At 43.2% G+C, this 17392-nt stretch overlaps 1 protein-coding gene across 1 annotated transcript in view; it reads left to right on the top strand.

Moving 5' to 3' along the window:
- Positions 1-17392, top strand: part of FLT3 (fms related tyrosine kinase 3) — a 67991-nt gene that overhangs the window by 30569 nt on the left and 20030 nt on the right. Inside the window, exons 6-12 of the mRNA XM_018056593.1 lie at positions 2270-2397; positions 3054-3193; positions 3291-3444; positions 4675-4843; positions 14948-15051; positions 16027-16135; positions 16400-16578. Coding sequence (XP_017912082.1) covers positions 2270-2397; positions 3054-3193; positions 3291-3444; positions 4675-4843; positions 14948-15051; positions 16027-16135; positions 16400-16578 — 983 coding nt within the window. The remainder of the gene's footprint in view (positions 1-2269; positions 2398-3053; positions 3194-3290; positions 3445-4674; positions 4844-14947; positions 15052-16026; positions 16136-16399; positions 16579-17392) is intronic.

The following is a 17392-nucleotide window of genomic DNA, read 5'->3' as shown; positions in this document are numbered from 1 at the left end:
CCCCTGTGAATGAATGTTTAATTTGTGCTTATTCCATGTATTCTGGAAGAGCAGATATGATTGAAGATGTAGAATCTGCCTGGGTCTGAACCCTTCTGTGCTTATACCTGTGTGGCCTTGAATGAGTTACTTAACCCCTTCCCACCTCATTAGAATCGTGGGGCTGGTAGCGGTCTGTACCTTATACGATCACTCTGATGAGGAAATGAATCGGTACACGTGAAATGCACAGAACAATGCCTGGTAGATACTAAGTACCTTATAAATGTGTTATACCTAAGTGTTCACAAAGTAAGGATTCATGCTGTTTGAACTAATTAAAATGTACTAAACAACTTTAATTGAAAAATGGGACTAAAGAGAAGGAGAAAAAAAAAATCAGGTTGCCGAATGAGAAAACTGGGATCCCACATTTTGAAGGAAAAAGAGATTACCTATAGATATAAATGTGTGAACAGGGAAGAAAAAGATCAGAAAGCTACACACAGCAAAATAGTAACAGTTGGTCATCTCATGGTGGTAGGAATATGGGCAAATTAAAATTCTTTTCTTTGGGTTTTTCTGGATTTTCCAAAATTTCTATAATAAGCAATTATTGTCATCTTAAAGATTAATTATTATTGGGACTTCCCTGACAGTCCAGTGGTTTAGACTCTGATCTTCCAATGCAGGGGACTCAGGTTACATCCTGGTCAGGGGTCTAAGATTTCCCTTACCACTTGGCCAAAAAAAAAAAAAAATTATTATTGTAATTTAAAAAGAATTATTGTTGTCATTTTTAAAACTCAAGGAATAATGTGTAAACAAAGAATTTATGTGACTGAAGTGATAAAGAGGAGAAAAGTGACAGCTTCTGTGTATAGTCTGTGTAGTCACAGAAAGCTGTGACTATTCCAAAAGCTGTACCTGCTTTGGGAAAGGTGATAGTTAGGGAGGTGGGAGAGGGCAGGGAGAAGTCCCTCAAGTCCCCGTGCGTGTGTGCTAAGTTGCTTCAGTGGTGACTCTTTGCGACCCCATGGACTGTAGCCCGACAGGCTCCTCTGTCCTTGGGGATTCTCCAGGCAAGGATACTGGAGTGGGTTCCCGTGCCCTCCAGGGGATTTTATCAAACCTGAGTCACCTGCACTGCAGGCAGATTCTTTAGCACTGAGCCACCAGGGAGGCCCAAATCCCCAGGTGGGGCTGGCTCCTCTCAGGTGACACCACCCTCTCCTCTGTGAGCTGGGGGGACCCTGGGCACTTCTGCAACCCTGGCCTCTCTCCTTTCACTGCTTGTCCTCTTCAGAGCTTCAAAGAGCCTACACCTTGTTGCTGTATTAGAACCTAATTGTGCTTTTCCTTTTCTCCACTTGCTTCCCCACCCCTTTTCTGTCTTTTCTCAATTCTTCCATTCATTTTCTCTGTTTAACAACAACCAAGAGGTCACCAGACACGAAATCTTTATTTAAATAAATGTTTATGGTAGTATAGTTGCGTTACCGTGTTGTATTAGTTTCTAGTGAGCAGCAAAATGCATCTGACCTACATGTACAAGCACCCCCTCACTTCTGGATTTCCTCGCCGTTCAGGCCACCTCGGAGCATTTAGGTCGAGCTCCCTGAGCTATACAATATGTTCTCATTTGTTGTTTAGTTGCTAAGTTGCGTTCAACTCTTTTGGGACCCCATAGCCTGTAGCCCGCCCCGCTCCTCTGTCCATGGGATTTCCCCGGGCAAGAATACTGGAGTGGGTCGCCATTCCCTTTTCCAGGGGATCTTCCCGAGCCAGGGACTGAACCTTTGTCTCCTGCATTTTCAGGCGGATTCTTTACCTCTGAGCCACCACCCTGGATTGTCAGGGAAGCCCGTGTTCTCATTAGTTATCTGTTTTATACATGCTGTTACCTATTTCACACACGCTGTTTTCTATTTTATACATACTATCAATAGTGAGTGTATATATGTCAATCCCAGTTTTCCAGTTCCTCCCGTCCTTTTCCCCTTTAGTATCCATGCCTTTCTCAAAACCTTTTGAACTCTTTTATTATGTGATTCCTTCCAGCGTGATTCTAATTAGGTGAGGTGATGAATAACTAACTAGTTCCCTTAAGAATTCCGTGGCTGGTCCGGGCACCTTCAGTATGAATTGGTTTGCCTTGTGACCTGCTCCTATCTTTATTTTCTTATCAGGCTCTTAAACTCTACAACCTTTTATCTGGTTCTTCTCCTGAATACTCGCTTGTCATTTTAAAAGGCGTTTAAGTCAACTGACATTTCTTTTTTAATTGCAGCTGTAAAGGAGAGAGTCCAGCTGTCGTCACGAAGGAGGAGAGCGTCCTCCATGAGTTATTTGGAACAGATATCAGGTGCTGTGCAAGAAATGAGCTGGGCAGGGAATGTACCAAGCTCTTCACTATAGGTAAGACCGTCAGATCGTGTCCATTTTCTGTGACTGTTCCTTGGAGACAGTCTGGGACTAATCATCACCCCTTAGGTCCTCACGCAATTTCAAAAATGCTATAGTTCCTTCAGGCCATTTTCAGTATAATATTATGGATTCTGTCTGTGCTCATTTCTTCATAAGAGACTACTTAATCTCTGAAAGATCCTTTTATTTTGGATAGTTTGTAATATTTAAGATGCCATTAAAATCTTTTTTTTTAATTTATTTTATTTTTGGCTGTGCTGGGTCTTTGTTGATGCACAGGCTTTTCTCTAGTTGCAGCAAATGGGGGGCTACTCTCTAGTTGGGGTGCACGGACCTCTCACTGTGGTAGCTTCTCTTGTTACGTAGCGCAGGCTCCAGGGCGTGTGGGCTCAGTAGTTGCTGCACGTGGGCTTAGTAGTTGCAGCTCCCAGGCTCTAGAGCAAAAACTCAGCAGTTGTGACCCATGGACTTAGTTGCTCCATGGCACGTGGGATCTTCCTGTGTCTCAGGCAGATTCTTTACCACTGAGCCCCCAGGGAAGCCCTGAGATACCATTAAAACCTTTATTCTGCAGAATGTTCAGGATATATTGTGTGGGGCAGGGGGGAATCACTTTTCTTCTTACCCGAGATTTTTTCATCTTCTAGATCTAAACCAGACTCCTCAGACCACACCGCCACAATTATTTCTTAAAGTAGGGGAACCTTTATGGATAAGGTGCAAAGCCATTCACGTAAACCATGGATTCGGGCTCAGCTGGGAATTAGAGAATAAAGCACTGGAAGAGGTGAGAGGATGAGCTTGTATTCTGAAATGCAGAAAAATGAACCAAGAATCCAGGTGGAAATCACTCCATTCAAACTCTGTTTTATATTAAAATCTAGGGCAGCTACTTTGAGATGAGTACCTATTCCACAAACAGAACTATGATACGGATTCTGTTTGCTTTTGTATCATCAGTGGGAAGAAACGACACTGGCTATTACACTTGTTCCTCTTCAGAGCATCCCAGTAAATCAGCTTTGGTCACCATCCTAGGTAATGCAGCTGCGCACATAATCTGTACTCGTGTTTTTATTTGTTTTAGTGTGGAGTGTAAGGGAGGTGCTGCAAATTCTGCTTTCAGTATAAGGTTAGTATCAAAAAGATGAGAGAGAAATTGAATTAGGATAGCTTTGTGAAATCAATACAAGCTGCCCCCTCCCTTCCTTTTCCGGTTAAACCGAGCCTGAGCCTGCTTGAATGCCACTGTTTTTGCACTCATCACATTGTAATGTGACCCCCTGTTTGTGGATTTTTGTCTTCCAATAGGTTGGAAGGTTCCTAAGGACAGGAATAATTCCTTCTATCCTTGTAGCCCCAGACGTGGCTGAGAGCCAGACGCAGGATGCACCATTAATAAGCACTTGTTCTAAGAACTACCTGAGAACTGCCCCTCAAGGGCAGAGAGCAGTGGCTGAGAAAACCCAACAAATACTTGTTTGGTCACTTGGTTGTGTCCAACTCTTTTGGGACCCCATGGATTGTAGTCTGCCAGGCTCTTCTGTCCAGGAGATTACTGAAGTGGGCAGCCACTTCCTTTTCCAGGGGATATTCCTGACCCAGGGATTGAACCCGTGTCTCCTGCATTGGCAGGTGGATTCTTTACCACTGAACCTTGAAGAAATGGAAATTTGGGTGGGCTGTGTAGGATCTGACAATAACCCTGCTGTAAGTAATCTCAGAGACAGCAATAAATTTTTTTTAAAAAAGTGATCTCTGAGTAGGTGGCAGCCTTTAGCCACCTACTTTGAAAATGCTGAGAAATAAAAAGATTCTCTTATCAAACTAATGAGGAAGTATTCCCCAGGGAAACCTTGTGAGTATCACTGGCTAGACTGTTCTTTTATTTGTGCCCTGAGATTATTTTATGTAGGATAAGTCACGAGGAGGCCCTTCTGACTGGGGGATTGTAGGTGGGTCCCTCTGTGTCCATGGTTCACCAGGTCTGGGGGAGTCCTCCAACCCCTTGAAGTTGTATGCAAAATCAATAGATGTCTTTATACATTTCTCTGGGAAGAGCATCGATTATTCACATCTAATTCTGAGCGGAATCAGAAGGTGATGTGCTCAGGCTTCTAACTGGGACAGGACTCATGTGTTTCTTGTTGGGCTATCAAATCTCAGTTTTCTTGCTTAAAACTAATGAATAAAAATTTATCTTCTCAATATATTTCCATATGAATCTCATTATCTAATTTAGAAATGCATTCTTTTTTTTTTTTACAGAAAAGGGATTTATAAATGTTTCCAAATCAAATGAAGATTATGAAATTGACCAGTATGAAGAGTTTTGTTTTTCTGTCAGGTTTAAAGCATACCCACAAATCAGATGTACGTGGACCTTCTCTCGAAAATCATTTCCTTGTGAGCAAAGTGGTCTGGATGATGGGTACAGGTGAGTCCAAGGGGCATCATCATTCTTGGCCAGACCCTTCTGGTTACCCTGGAGTTAAAGTGCTATCATGCTGATATAGAAGACAAGCAACGCAGCGGACTTGAGGGCACAATGACAACTCTTTAATCAGTTCAAAGAGTGCAACCTACTCACGAAAAACAGAAAGAACCATTATCAGTTTGAGTGCGGCATTTTCTGAGTCACCCGAGAGTTACTTCCTATTTGAGGCTATGTGCTACTGGTACACCAAGTCTCTGTCAGCCCCTTGGCAGACGGCTGAGGAAGTAAAACCCCTGAAAAACCGAAAACGCTACCTATAGGTATATTGATTTGAGTTTTCAAAAAACAAACACAGACGTAGCCCAAGGATAAATGCTGAAGGAAAATCTCATTTTCCTGAGGGTTTGTCCAACCACACTCAAGTTTCTCTTAGGGGAGAAATTCTTCAGTCCCTCTTTGGAAAATAAAAATCAACATGTGTTTGATTGATAGTTGAAGGATAGTTAATTTGCAGTGTTATGTTAGTTTCAGGTGTACAGCACAGTGATTCATTTATGCACATATTTTTTGCTGTTGTGTAGTCGCTATAGTCATGTCTGACTCTTTTGCAACCCATAGACTGTAACCAGCCAGGCTCCTCTGCCCATAGGATTCTCCAGGCAAGAATACTGGAGTGGGTTGCCATTTCCTTCTCCAGGGGCTCTTACCGACCCAGGGACTAAACCTGAGTCTCCTTCATTAGTAGGCTGATTCTTTGCCACTGGGAAGCCACCAGGGAAGCCTCTTACACATACATATATCTTCTCTTTCAGCTTCTCTCCCCTTATAGATTATCACAAGGTATTGGGTGCAGTTCCCCTTGCCATACAGTAGGTCTTGTTGTTAACCTAGTTTACATATAGTAGTGGGTATATGTTAATTTCAAACTCCGAATTTATCTCTCTTTCTCCCTCAAAAAAACAGCTTTTCCTTGTATATCCTATGGGCTCTGATGTTTTTTATCTCTTAAAACTAATCCCTGGTAACAATGGTTTCAGGATAGACTATGAGCTGAGAGGCACCTGTCCTGTCTTAAGCGAGTTGATGGGCTTATGGTAAACCACTGATTCTCAACGTGAGTCCTTAAACCAACTGTATAGTAATCATCTGGGTGGATATTAAAACATGTGGATTCCTTGCTCCCATTTCAGACACGATGAACCAAAATTGGGGCGCTATGCCCCAAGGCTACATTTTTCAAAAGAATACTGCACAGTTGATTCTTGGTCCAATTTTTATCACAATATACTGATTCTGCAGTGGTTTTCACCATCGAAATATATTTTTCTTGACATTACAGCTGACTTGCAGGACACTTGGAGCACAGCTGAACGTTGTTTCAAGGTGCCATGTCAGGGCTTGGATTAATCTCCTTTGCTAGTTGCTAGCTGTTGAGTTTAGATGCTGAAAGTTCAGTCACAAAAGAAACTACGGTCAGAAGTTGGTTCTCTGGGGTGCACCTGTTTCCTTTGCTCTTTAATAACTACACTTGAGTAATCGCAGAGGCATATTGCATCCAGAGTCCATGTGTTTAATGAGAACCTCTGGTGAGTCCTGTCACAGGTCTGGTCCTGGACTGTGCAGTCCGGATCTATCCACGCGTGGCTGTTGAGAGCTTGACATTTGGTGCCAGTGGGGACGCACTGTGACTGTAACATGCACAGCAGGTTTTTAGGACTTAATATGAGAAATAGGCTGTGAAATATCTCAATAATTTTTATCTTGATTATATGTTAAGATGCTAGTATTTTATTTATTTATTTTTGTTTGTTTTTGTTTTGTTTTGTTTTAAGATTTAAAATGTTTTATTTTTTATTTTATTTTTTTTTAAATTTTAAAATCTTTAATTCTTACATGCGTTCCCAAACATGAACCCCCCTCCCACCTCCCTCCCCATAACATCTCTCTGGGTCATCCCCATGCACCAGCTCCAAGCATGCTGTATCCTGCATCAGACATAGACTGGCGATTCAATTCTTACATGATAGTATACATGTTAGAATGTCATTCTCCCAAATCATCCCACCCTCTCCCTCTCCCTCTGAGTCCAAAAGTCCATTATACACATCTGTGTCTCTTTCCCTGTCTTGCATACAGGGTCGTCATTGCCATCTTCCTAAATTCCATATATATGTGTTAGTCTACTGTATTGGTGTTTTTCTTTCTGGCTTACTTCACTCTGTATAATCGGCTCCAGTTTCATCCATCTCATCAGAACTGATTCAAATGAATTCTTTTTAACGGCTGAGTAATACTCCATTGTGTATATGTACCACAGCTTTCTTATCCATTCATCTGCTGATGGACATCTAGGTTGTTTCCATGTCCTAGCTATTATAAACAGTGCTTCAATGAACATTGGGGTACATGTGTCTCTTTCAATTCTGGTTTCCTCAGTGTGTATGCCCAGCAGTGGGATTGCTGGGTCATAAGGTAGTTCTATTTGCAATTTTTTAAGGAATCTCCATACTGTTCTCCATAGTGGCTGTACTAGTTTGCATTCCCACCAACAGTGTAGGAGGGTTCCCTTTTCTCCACACCCTCTCCAGCATTTATTGCTTGCAGATTTTTGGATCGCAGCCATTCTGACTGGTGTGAAGTGGTACCTCATTGTGGTTTTAATTTGCATTTCTCTAATAATGAGTGATGTTGAGCATCTTTTCATGTGTTTGTTAGCCATCCGGAGATGCTAGTATTTTAGATATATTAAGTTCAATAAATCTATCATTACTGTTTACTCCTTTTCACTTTTTTAGGTAGCTAACTGGAAACTTTAAAATTATGCATGTGGCTTGCATTATATTCCTGTTGGATGGCACAGGTCTAGGAGATGAGTCAGAGCTAAGCTCTTTTCATCTTTTTAAAAAGTGTTTTGTTTATTTAATTTTGGTTGTGCTGGGTCTTTGTTGCTGGGCACCGGCTTTCTCTACTTGCAGAGAGTGGTGGCTACTCTTGGTTGAGATGCTCAGGCTTCCTACTGAGGCGGCGTCTCTTGTTGAAGAGCCGTGGGCTCTAGGGCATGCCGGATCAGTTGCCCCACGGCATGTGGAATCTTTCCCAGACCAGGGATTGAACCCATGTCCCCTTCATTGGCAGGAGGATTCTTAACCACTAGACCACCAGGGAAATTCAAGCTCTTTTCATCTTGATTCTTCTCTGTTTCCTGATAACCATGCTATTCCATACCCCAAAGTGATTTGTAGCTTATCCTTGTTTGCTTTTTTATTTTTAAAAAATAACTTTTGGTTTAGAAGTCAGTTAATTTTTTAAATATTTTACTTATTTCTTTATTCAGCTGTGCCAGGTGTTAGTTGAGGCATGTTCCATGACCAGGGATTGAACCCAGGCCCCCTGCATTGGAGTCTTAGCCGCTGGACTACCAGGAAATTCCCTTATGTGCGTTTTAAAAAGCACTCTGTAATTCAGAGTTTGTATGGAACTGTCTATCCTCTCTTGCCCAAACCTCCTAATGTTCAAAGCATTCATTTTTAAAGTAATTAAGAAGGCAGCCTTTGGATGGACTCACAGTCCCCTAACTCAGGGCTTCTCAACAACAGACTGTTGACATCTTGGGCTGGGTAATTCTCCACTCAGGGTGCTGGGGGCGGTGGTGGTAGAGTCTTTCTTCTGTGTGGTAGGATATTTGCCGAGTCCCAGGTCTCCTCCCCATGGATGTCAATAGCACTACTAACCCCTCTTGTGACAGCCTAAAATATCTGTGGACATTGCTGGATGTCCCCTGGTGAGAAAAAGTTCCTGTGGTTGAGAACCACTGCCTTGGAGGGGGGCGTCACCCCATTGTCATACGCCCTTATTCTCAACCATCAAACTTCTGAAAGTAGAAGGCAGAGGGCCAGTCGTCCTGCTAGTTGAGTTGACTACTTGTGTTTAGGGTGTCTGTGCTGTCCCTTTCCCTCTTCTTTGTGTTGTCACCCGGTGTCAGAGAAGCTCTTAGTTCTACAGGATTCTCTTGCAACCTTGATTCAAAGAGACAGATGATCAGTTCAGTTTAGTTCAACAAATATTCCTTTAATACCTTCTCAGTGGGCTCAATGCCTTCAGGGGCTACAAGTGTGAACAAGGTGATGTCTCCCCCTCAACCCCCTCAAGTTATGCAGGCTCATTTAAGTGCCAGGGGCCACCTGGGAGGTCATTGCTATTTGTGCTGGTGACACCTGGCACCATTCTTAAGATCTGACAGACTCACTGATTGGAGGACCGTGTCTCTGATATATATGGGTCTTGGGCCAATCTAGTTCATCTGGTTTCATTCCTTGATCACAGCCTGCATCCCTGACCCCAAGTAGTTATCTTCAAGAGGCAGCTAAATGGATAAATTAGGGAAGATCCTGATGCCTAGGGTGATTGTACCTCTCACCCCTAGTTACCGGGTGATACAGTTAGCCTCTTGGGTGTTGAATCGCTGTTGATAGGCACTGCCATTTTCCTGTCTTTTTAGAAAGGCGTTGTACAATGCCTTGTGCTATTGTACAAGGCAACAGCTATTTAGTAAATAGTCAACAGCCATTTAGTAAATGAATGAATTCATCATCACCTCCCAGAAATCAACTCAAAATGCACACTCACCACTACACTTAACACTCAGTATTTATTTTATTTAAAAAGTTCTTGAAGAGCTACAGTATTAATTGATGAAAATGATTCAGTGAGTGTGATGGCCCACTTGATTCATAATGCCAGGTGACACAGAGCCTCCTTCATCATGAAAAAGACACTCAAAATATTGAATAAAAGATGAATGACCAAAAAAATTGAACACAAGTGCTCTCAGTATCTTCTGCTCTGTGCATGAGGCTCTGTGTTGTCATTGGGGGTGCAGACTAAATTCTGAGTTCTTTTCCATTGTTTATTCTAAAATGTTCTCAATTTACTAGTGAACTCAGGGGATAATAGCGTCAGCATCCTTTACCCACCACTCAGTTTCAACTATTTAGTCAAACTGAATTTTGTTGATGAAGTACAGAATTTTCATCATGTGGCAGGAGAGGACTTTAGAAGCAAAGTGCCACCAGTTTTTCTGTGTAACCGAAAGGTCTCGTAATAACAGTACTCCTGAAAAAGCTTTGGTGTGGTCGTGTGTGTGCCAGAAATCGAGCAGCTTCCCCCACCTTCACAGCTTCGTTTCTCCAATTTACTTCCTCAAATATTGCACAGAGTTTATTAGGGTTTGCCTTTATGTTTACGTTTTATGAAATTGTAACTTTCCAGCAGCCCTGATAACCAGGTCTTGGGAAAAGGTTCTAGGATATTTCATCTGTTCTTTTGCTTAATTTCCTATCTCTGTAGACTTATAAACAAATCTGCCTTAGCTTTTCCTAATTTCTTAGTTAAACACACACACACACACACACAACAACTTATTAGGATGTTATAATTATTTAAATAGTCTCTTCTGAGAGACTCTCCTTAGGCATGCCAGATTCCTGTATTTTCTTTTTTCCTGAAATATATAATTTTCCAATTCTGCCAGTCTGAGTTCTGCCCACCACAGGCATTAACAGTGCTTCCTGGTACCGGCGGTATGGTAGAGTGTGGGTTCTGAGCGATGAGCCACGGTCCTTCTCGGGACAAACAGAAAAGCCAGCTCTCAAGTCAATAAATGATATGTGATTGCAGGACTGCATTGAGCTCCTTTGGAAGGACTGTTTTGGTTCCCTGAAGGAGATGAGCCCTGAGTGTAACAAACACAAGGAGAAGATGTTTGCTTGTAGTGAACAGTGGGAATTTCCAAATCCTGCCCACTCAGTTGTAAGGTACTGACCAGGTCATGAAGCCTCACCGAGAACAAAAGAAAGTTCTTTGAGCCCTTGCGATGTGCCAGTGTGCAAAGTCCTTAATACAGATCATCTCATTTGATCCTCATCATTCCATTTTATGAAATATGGAAACAGGTTATGTTACTTACCCCAGACCTGGGGCAAAGTCAGTCCCTTTCATTCACTCTTAATTTCTGAAATTGCCTTAAAAAGAAAAAAGATCTAACACCCGCAATTCCACCACCAGGGCTTATATTTCAGACTTTGTCTATGTAACTGCCATGATAGAAACAGAAGTATAGGTTTTTGTATAAACATGAAATTAATTGTGCCATTTGTCACCCAATTTTCCCCTTTAAAATATCATCTCTTGCTGTGTTAATAAGTGTATTATTATTTACATGATCGCTTTTATGGCTACATGGTATTCCACTTTTCAGAAGATTTTATTTTGTCTAACTCCTTGATGGGCATTTACTTAAGTTTTTTTTTTTTTTAATTTGCATCTTTGTTTTAATGTGACTATCTGACAAGGTATACCCCAGAGTAAAGCTTCTAAATGTCTTTTTTATTCAGAATGATTCCCAGACTTAATAAGCCTCATAGTAATGATGATCTAACGCATTTATCATGTTTACTATGTGCTAGGCACAATCATTGGAGAAAGAAATGGTAACCCACTCTAGTATTCTTGCCTGGAAAATCCCACGGACAGAGGAGCCTGGTGGACTACAGTCCATGAGGTCGCAAAGAGGCAGACACAACTTAGCGACTGAACAACAACTAGACACTATTATAAGCAGTTTATGGAAAACTGCTTTAATGAAAATGTAACAAAAACTACTCTAACAACCATATAAGGTAGATACTATCTTCACTTTGCAGATAAGGAAATCAGAACAGAGAGTTTCAGTGACTTGTCCAAGGTCACACCGCTGGATGATAGCGGTGGGCATTAGTCTCTCAGTCATGCCCGACTCTTTGTGACCCCGTGGATTAGAGCCCACCAGCCTCCTCTGTCCATGGGATTTTCCAGGCAAGAATACTGGAGTGGGGTTTTCATTCCCTTCTCCAGAGGATCTTCCCAACCCAGGGATGGAACCTGGGTCTCCCACACTGCAGGCGGATCCTTTACTGGCTGAGCCACTGGGGAAGTCCGGGAGATAGCAGAGTCAAAGCCTGTGTTTGTAACCATCACTCTGGTACTGCCTCTGGACACCAGTTCATTTCAAATGTTCAAGATTCTCACACCCAGCGTGTGAGAGAACATACAGGTGTGCGCTTTCCTCCTTTTGAAATGTGCCATGCTTCACTATTGGGGATTTTTCTTGATTTAAAATGTTTTGAAATTTTTCTTTTATTATATTTTGGCTATGAGGCATGTGTCATCTTAGGTTCCCCACCCAGGGATCGAACCCACGCCCCCTGCATTGGAAGCGTGGAGTTTTCACCACTGGACTGCTAGGGAAGTGCCCACTATTGGGTTTTTAATGGTTATATTTCCCCAGGATTCTGGGCTACCCTGAAATAGAATAAAAGTGAGCTTAGTATTATGGAGTGACATAAAATCAGCAGCACCTCTCCCCCCCCTGTGTCTGACCCTGGACAGAAACATGTGTGGACCGGGGTTCAATTTCAGCCAGACTGTGCCCGCTCCACACCCCACCGTCTGAGTGGGCAAGGTCTCCTGATGGGGCCTCCCAGTGCCACAAAGAGTCCCTCAGTCTTGCCAGCCCCCGACTCTCCGGTTTCAGAAGCTCTCAGCTTCCCCAACTTGCCCTTTATTATTCCCTATCCTCCGGTTTGTCTTTCATCATCCCTTGCTCTTTGAACAAAGCCTTCTTTCTAGTGAAATTACTCCCCGCGCTGCTGGAAATACCTGTGCCTTCTCAAGTCCTCCCCTCTGGCCGCTAAATAAAAACTGAAAATCACCTGCATTTTGCTCATAACAGAGGAGAAATCCCTTCTCATTTGTACTGAGAATACATCTTAGTCACCAAAGGTGTTTCACCATGAACTCGTTTCCTGATCTTCCATCTCCTGCCTGCTGGCCATTTTCAGAAAAGTCCCAGGGAAAGAGGAAGTTTTGAAACTCCCTGGTCCTAACTGGTTAGTCCTCCTGGAGTTTCCAAGGGAGGGTCAGCACTGCAGTCGTTGCCCTTGAAGGGGTCAACTGCCATAAATAGGACAAGTGGACAAGTGGTTGAGGAGAACTTGAATATGCAATTTTTTTGTCCGGGCTGTTTCTATGACCAGTTTCCCACCTGGAAGAGCGAGAACGTTTCAGATCCTATCTCATCTATCCATGGCAAATCAGACTCCATTCAGACAGCACAAGAGACTTAGGAGGGAAACCGTTCAAAAAAAGATTTCTGGGACTTCCCTGGCAGTCCAGTAGTTAAGACTCTGCACTTCCAATGTTTGATCCCTGGTCGGGGAACTAGGATCCCACATGCCAAATGGTGCAGCCGAAAAAAAAAATAAAAACAATGCAGTCTCCACTTATAAAAAAAAAAGAAAAGACAAACCAGATTGCTTTGGTCTACGCAATTATCGATTGTTGTATTGGTCATTTCTTTATCAAATTGAATGATGCTTTTAGCATGGTCCCTGGCCAGCCAGACTGGCTTCTCTTTTAATCTCTTGTTCCTTTGCAGAGTCTTTGGCTGTTGTCCAGTGAGAATTACATTTTCCCTTGTGGACGCTCACATCTTTCTCTTCTTGGACCACTCAAACCCTGCCTTCGAAAAGTCTGGGAGTTGCATGTAGTGTTGCTTACTTTTCTCCCTAAAGTTATAATTTGCCTTTCCCTCCATCTTTCTGTCATTTTCCACTGCAGCAACCATTTCCTTCATGTTGTCCCGAAGTAGGTCAAGATAAGAAAGTCCCCTTTCTGCCTCTTCAGCCTTCTTATTAACGAGGCAAACAAAAAGCTTGTTAGATGCTCGCTCACTTGGTAGGAAATGGAATCTCCCATCACTGTCCACAGTCAGAATTACCTTTGAGCTTCCAAGTTAAGGTTGCAGAATGTTGGCGTCGGGTAAACCGGTACTCAGAAGCTGCTCTGGCGGTTGCTAGGCGGATGGTCCGACTCGGGAATCAGCTGGGATTCTGGTCTCTCCTTCATCTTCACATCTGGTCCAGCACCTCCTGCCTCTCGTGGTCCTGGTGCCTCTTAGGTTGGCTGTTTCTGCTCCCTCCCTGTTTTCCCTGCCTTCGACAACACTCATCTTTTCACACTCTGAGCTCTCAAGTCTGATCTTTTACTTCTCTCCTATGACTTCCCACATTGCACAGTAGCTGCATATTTACTTGTCTGCCTTTGAACCCTTCGTTCTGTGAGAACAGAAATCTGATTTTTCTGACTGACTGTTGTATTCTGAATTCCTCCCACAAACAGCCTGTGCCATTGATGGGAGAATGAATGAGTGAATCCATGAATGAATGAAGGACTTGCTGGGTTACTTCCCTTCCGTACACTTTCCTGCTGCATTTCACTCTCAACTGAAATACTGTTCATCACTTTCCTCTCCTGCTTAGGAGTCCACAGCATCCCCTCCCTGCTTTCTCCATCAGGTCTAAATAATTAGGTTGTTTTCCAGGGTCCTTGATCAGTTGGCCCAGGTACAATGTACCTGGTAGGTGTGATGGGTAATTCCCAATACCAGATACTTGGTTGGTATGATGGATGAGCACTCCAAGTAGATACTAGAGCCTGCTGATACCACCCAGAGATTTCTGGACAAACTCAGTGGATCTGAGCCCTTGTCGCTGTTAATTGCTATGGGAGTCAAGGGCTGGTCATAGGTCCTGCCTTGGACCAGCTTCAGAGAGCTGTCCTTTCAGGAAGTTGAGGGGTCATGGGCTCTGCCACCCGCCAAGGTTTTTCCATGTTTCTGGGAAGTCAAGACTAGTCTGGAATGGATGTAACCGTAGTGGCTGGAACCTTCTTGTCTCTCTTAGGAGCCCCGGCCTGGATCAGGGCTTCTCAACCTTTAATGTGCATGTGAATCACAAGGAAATCATCTTAAAATGTAGACTCTCAGTCAGTAGGTGTAGGGGAGGGGCAGAGCTGGGACTTTGTATTTCTAACGAATTCCCAGATAATATGGAGGCTGATGCTGCCTGTTTGTAGACCACACTCTGAGTAGCAAGTGAAGACGCCACCTCCACTGAGCTTGAGAGACTGAAGTGTCTCCAGGGAGACTCTTCCCAAGCACACCATCACTCATTTCAGCATCTCCTCAAAGAATCTGGCTAAGTCTGTCTTTAACTCTTTTTCCAACAGCATATCTAAGTTTTGCAACCATAAACACCAGCCAGGACAGTATATCTTCCATGCAGAAAATGATGACGCCCAGTTCACCAAAGAGTTCACACTGAATATAAGAAGTAAGTGAAGAGGGTGGGATGAATAGGGAGAGTAGCATGGAGACATATATTACCATATTAAATTAGACGGCTGGGGGTGGGGGTTGCTATATAAGGCAGGGAGCTCAAACCAGGGCTTTGTGACAACCTACAGGGGTGGGATGGGGTGGGAGGTGCGAGGAGGTTCAAGAGGGAAGAGACATACATATACCTACAGCTGATTCATGTTGATGTATGGCAGAAACCAACGCAATATTGTGAAGCAATTATCCTCCAGTTAAAAATAAATAAATCGAAATTTAAAAAAAGAACCAGAAGTGAAGTAGTCAAGAAATTTTATTTCACTCTTGTGACTCCTTAATGATGTATTAACTCAGACCAGAAAGAGCTAAGCAATGGCTTAGGGAAGGAGTGTGATGAAACTGTTTTGACCTGTGGAAGTGTTCTGAAATTGTACCTTCATATCTCCTGGCTCTGGTGATACACAGACCTCTTTGAGGGCTCATCCTTTTAAGTGAAGATGCTGAGTCCATGTCCTCTCGGAAGGTGCTTTAGTGTATCACTTTACTGGTTTTAGGACTTTGAAAGATCATGTTAAGAAAAAGCCAAAAGTCATACTACCTGTCATTTTACTAATTTTTGTTTCTTTGGTCTATGAAAAGAGGAGAGTACCTTTCGTTGGACTTTTTCTGCAGATGCTTCTCCTGAAGCTAAGACTCATTTTAGGGTGACCAAGTAGACAGAGTCTATACCTGCATTCTCTCCAGGAAGGGTCTAGTGATGGACAGGGGGTGCTCCCCAGAGAGGTGGTAGGGCTGCCTGCACCGAAGGTGACAGGACAAGGGGAAACGACCCCCCCCTTTGAGTCCTGCCTGAGACAGCCTCCAAGAAGCACAACTGCTTAGAGTGCATGGGCAGCCTATGTAAACCTGACTTTGAAACCCTTTCTGAAAAGTGCACTGCTCCATGAGCTTGTTTTCCTCTTGTTTTCTACAGGGAAACCTCAAGTGCTGGCTGAGGCATCTGCAAGTCAGGCTTCTTGCTCCTCTGATGGGTACCCTATACCATCCTGGACCTGGAAGAAGTGCTCAGACAAGTCCCCCAAGTAATGAGGACCTTGGCCTCTCTTGTGTTAGAAGAATATGAAACTCTCTCTGACGTACTGACACTTTCTCGTGAATTCAGTTTAAGAAGAAACGCTAGAGCATTTCAAAGGCTTACCTTCCTAGTTGATCATAATTCTCAATGATCACAGATTGTTTCTGATAACCTATAATAGATGTGTCTCTTACAGACCCCATTAGAGAAACCCTTACTTCCAATCTGATGACAGTCATGCCCCTTTGACTTCTCTGCCATTTATTTTCAGCTGCACAGAAGAAATCACAGAAGGAATTTGGAATAAAAAGGCCAACAAGAAAGTGTTTGGACAGTGGATATCGAGCAGCACGCTGAACATGAGTGAGGCCGTCAAAGGGTTCCTGGTGAAGTGTTGTGCCTACAATGCCCTTGGCATGTCCTGTGAGACAATCCTTCTGAGCTCACCAGGTAGACAGCAGTCGCTATTGAAACATGCCACCTTCTGGAATTCCCCACTAGAAGTTAGGCCCTGTCTTTGGCTTTTATTTGGGGGAGTTTTATAAGAGTGTGCAGATTCAGTGTGTGAGATGAGAAGGCTTTTTGAGTCAGGCAGGAATCCCCACTAAATACGTGTTCTGTAGTTTAAGGGCAGAGTGACTTCTACTGATGTTACTGTAACTCATGAATTCAGGTAACGTGGGTAGTACCCCAAACTCCTGGTATAGTGGGCATCTACCCTGACGACCCTGGTGCTCAGTGGTACGGAATCTGCGTGCCAAGCAGGAGTCTCGAATTTGATCCCTGGATCAGAACGATCCCCTGGAGAAGGAAATGGCAACCTGGAGAACCCAGGTTCTTGCCTGGAGAATCCCATGGACAGAGGAGCCTGGTGGGTTACAGTCCCTGCGGTCGCAAAGAGTCGGACGTAACTTAGCAACTGAACAACAGCAACAACAAACAGAGATCCAGATCCAGGGAGATGGATTTAGTCATTTGGAGTCTTTACCTCTTTCCCTTTCAGTTAATCTCCTTATTTGCCTTTTGGCCTGCTGTTTTATCATTTTTGGTTTGATATTTAGAGCCCTCTGAAATTAAGCAATTCTGAAACCTGGCCGCCTACACTAATGGTTTAGAATCACCAGCATCCCCAAACTAACTTCCCCACATTCATATGACAGCTTCACTGTGGGAACACAAGTTTCTTTTTTTTTTTTCAAAATGAGGTATAGTTGAGTTACAATGTTGTGTTAGTCTTGGGTGTACAGCAAAGTGATGCAGTTTT

Source organism: Capra hircus, chromosome 12 (genome assembly GCF_001704415.2).
Source record: "Capra hircus breed San Clemente chromosome 12, ASM170441v1, whole genome shotgun sequence".
Lineage (NCBI taxonomy): Eukaryota > Metazoa > Chordata > Mammalia > Artiodactyla > Bovidae > Capra > Capra hircus.
The sequence above is the reverse complement of the archived record's forward strand: the minus strand, read 5'-3'. Positions and strand labels throughout refer to the sequence as shown.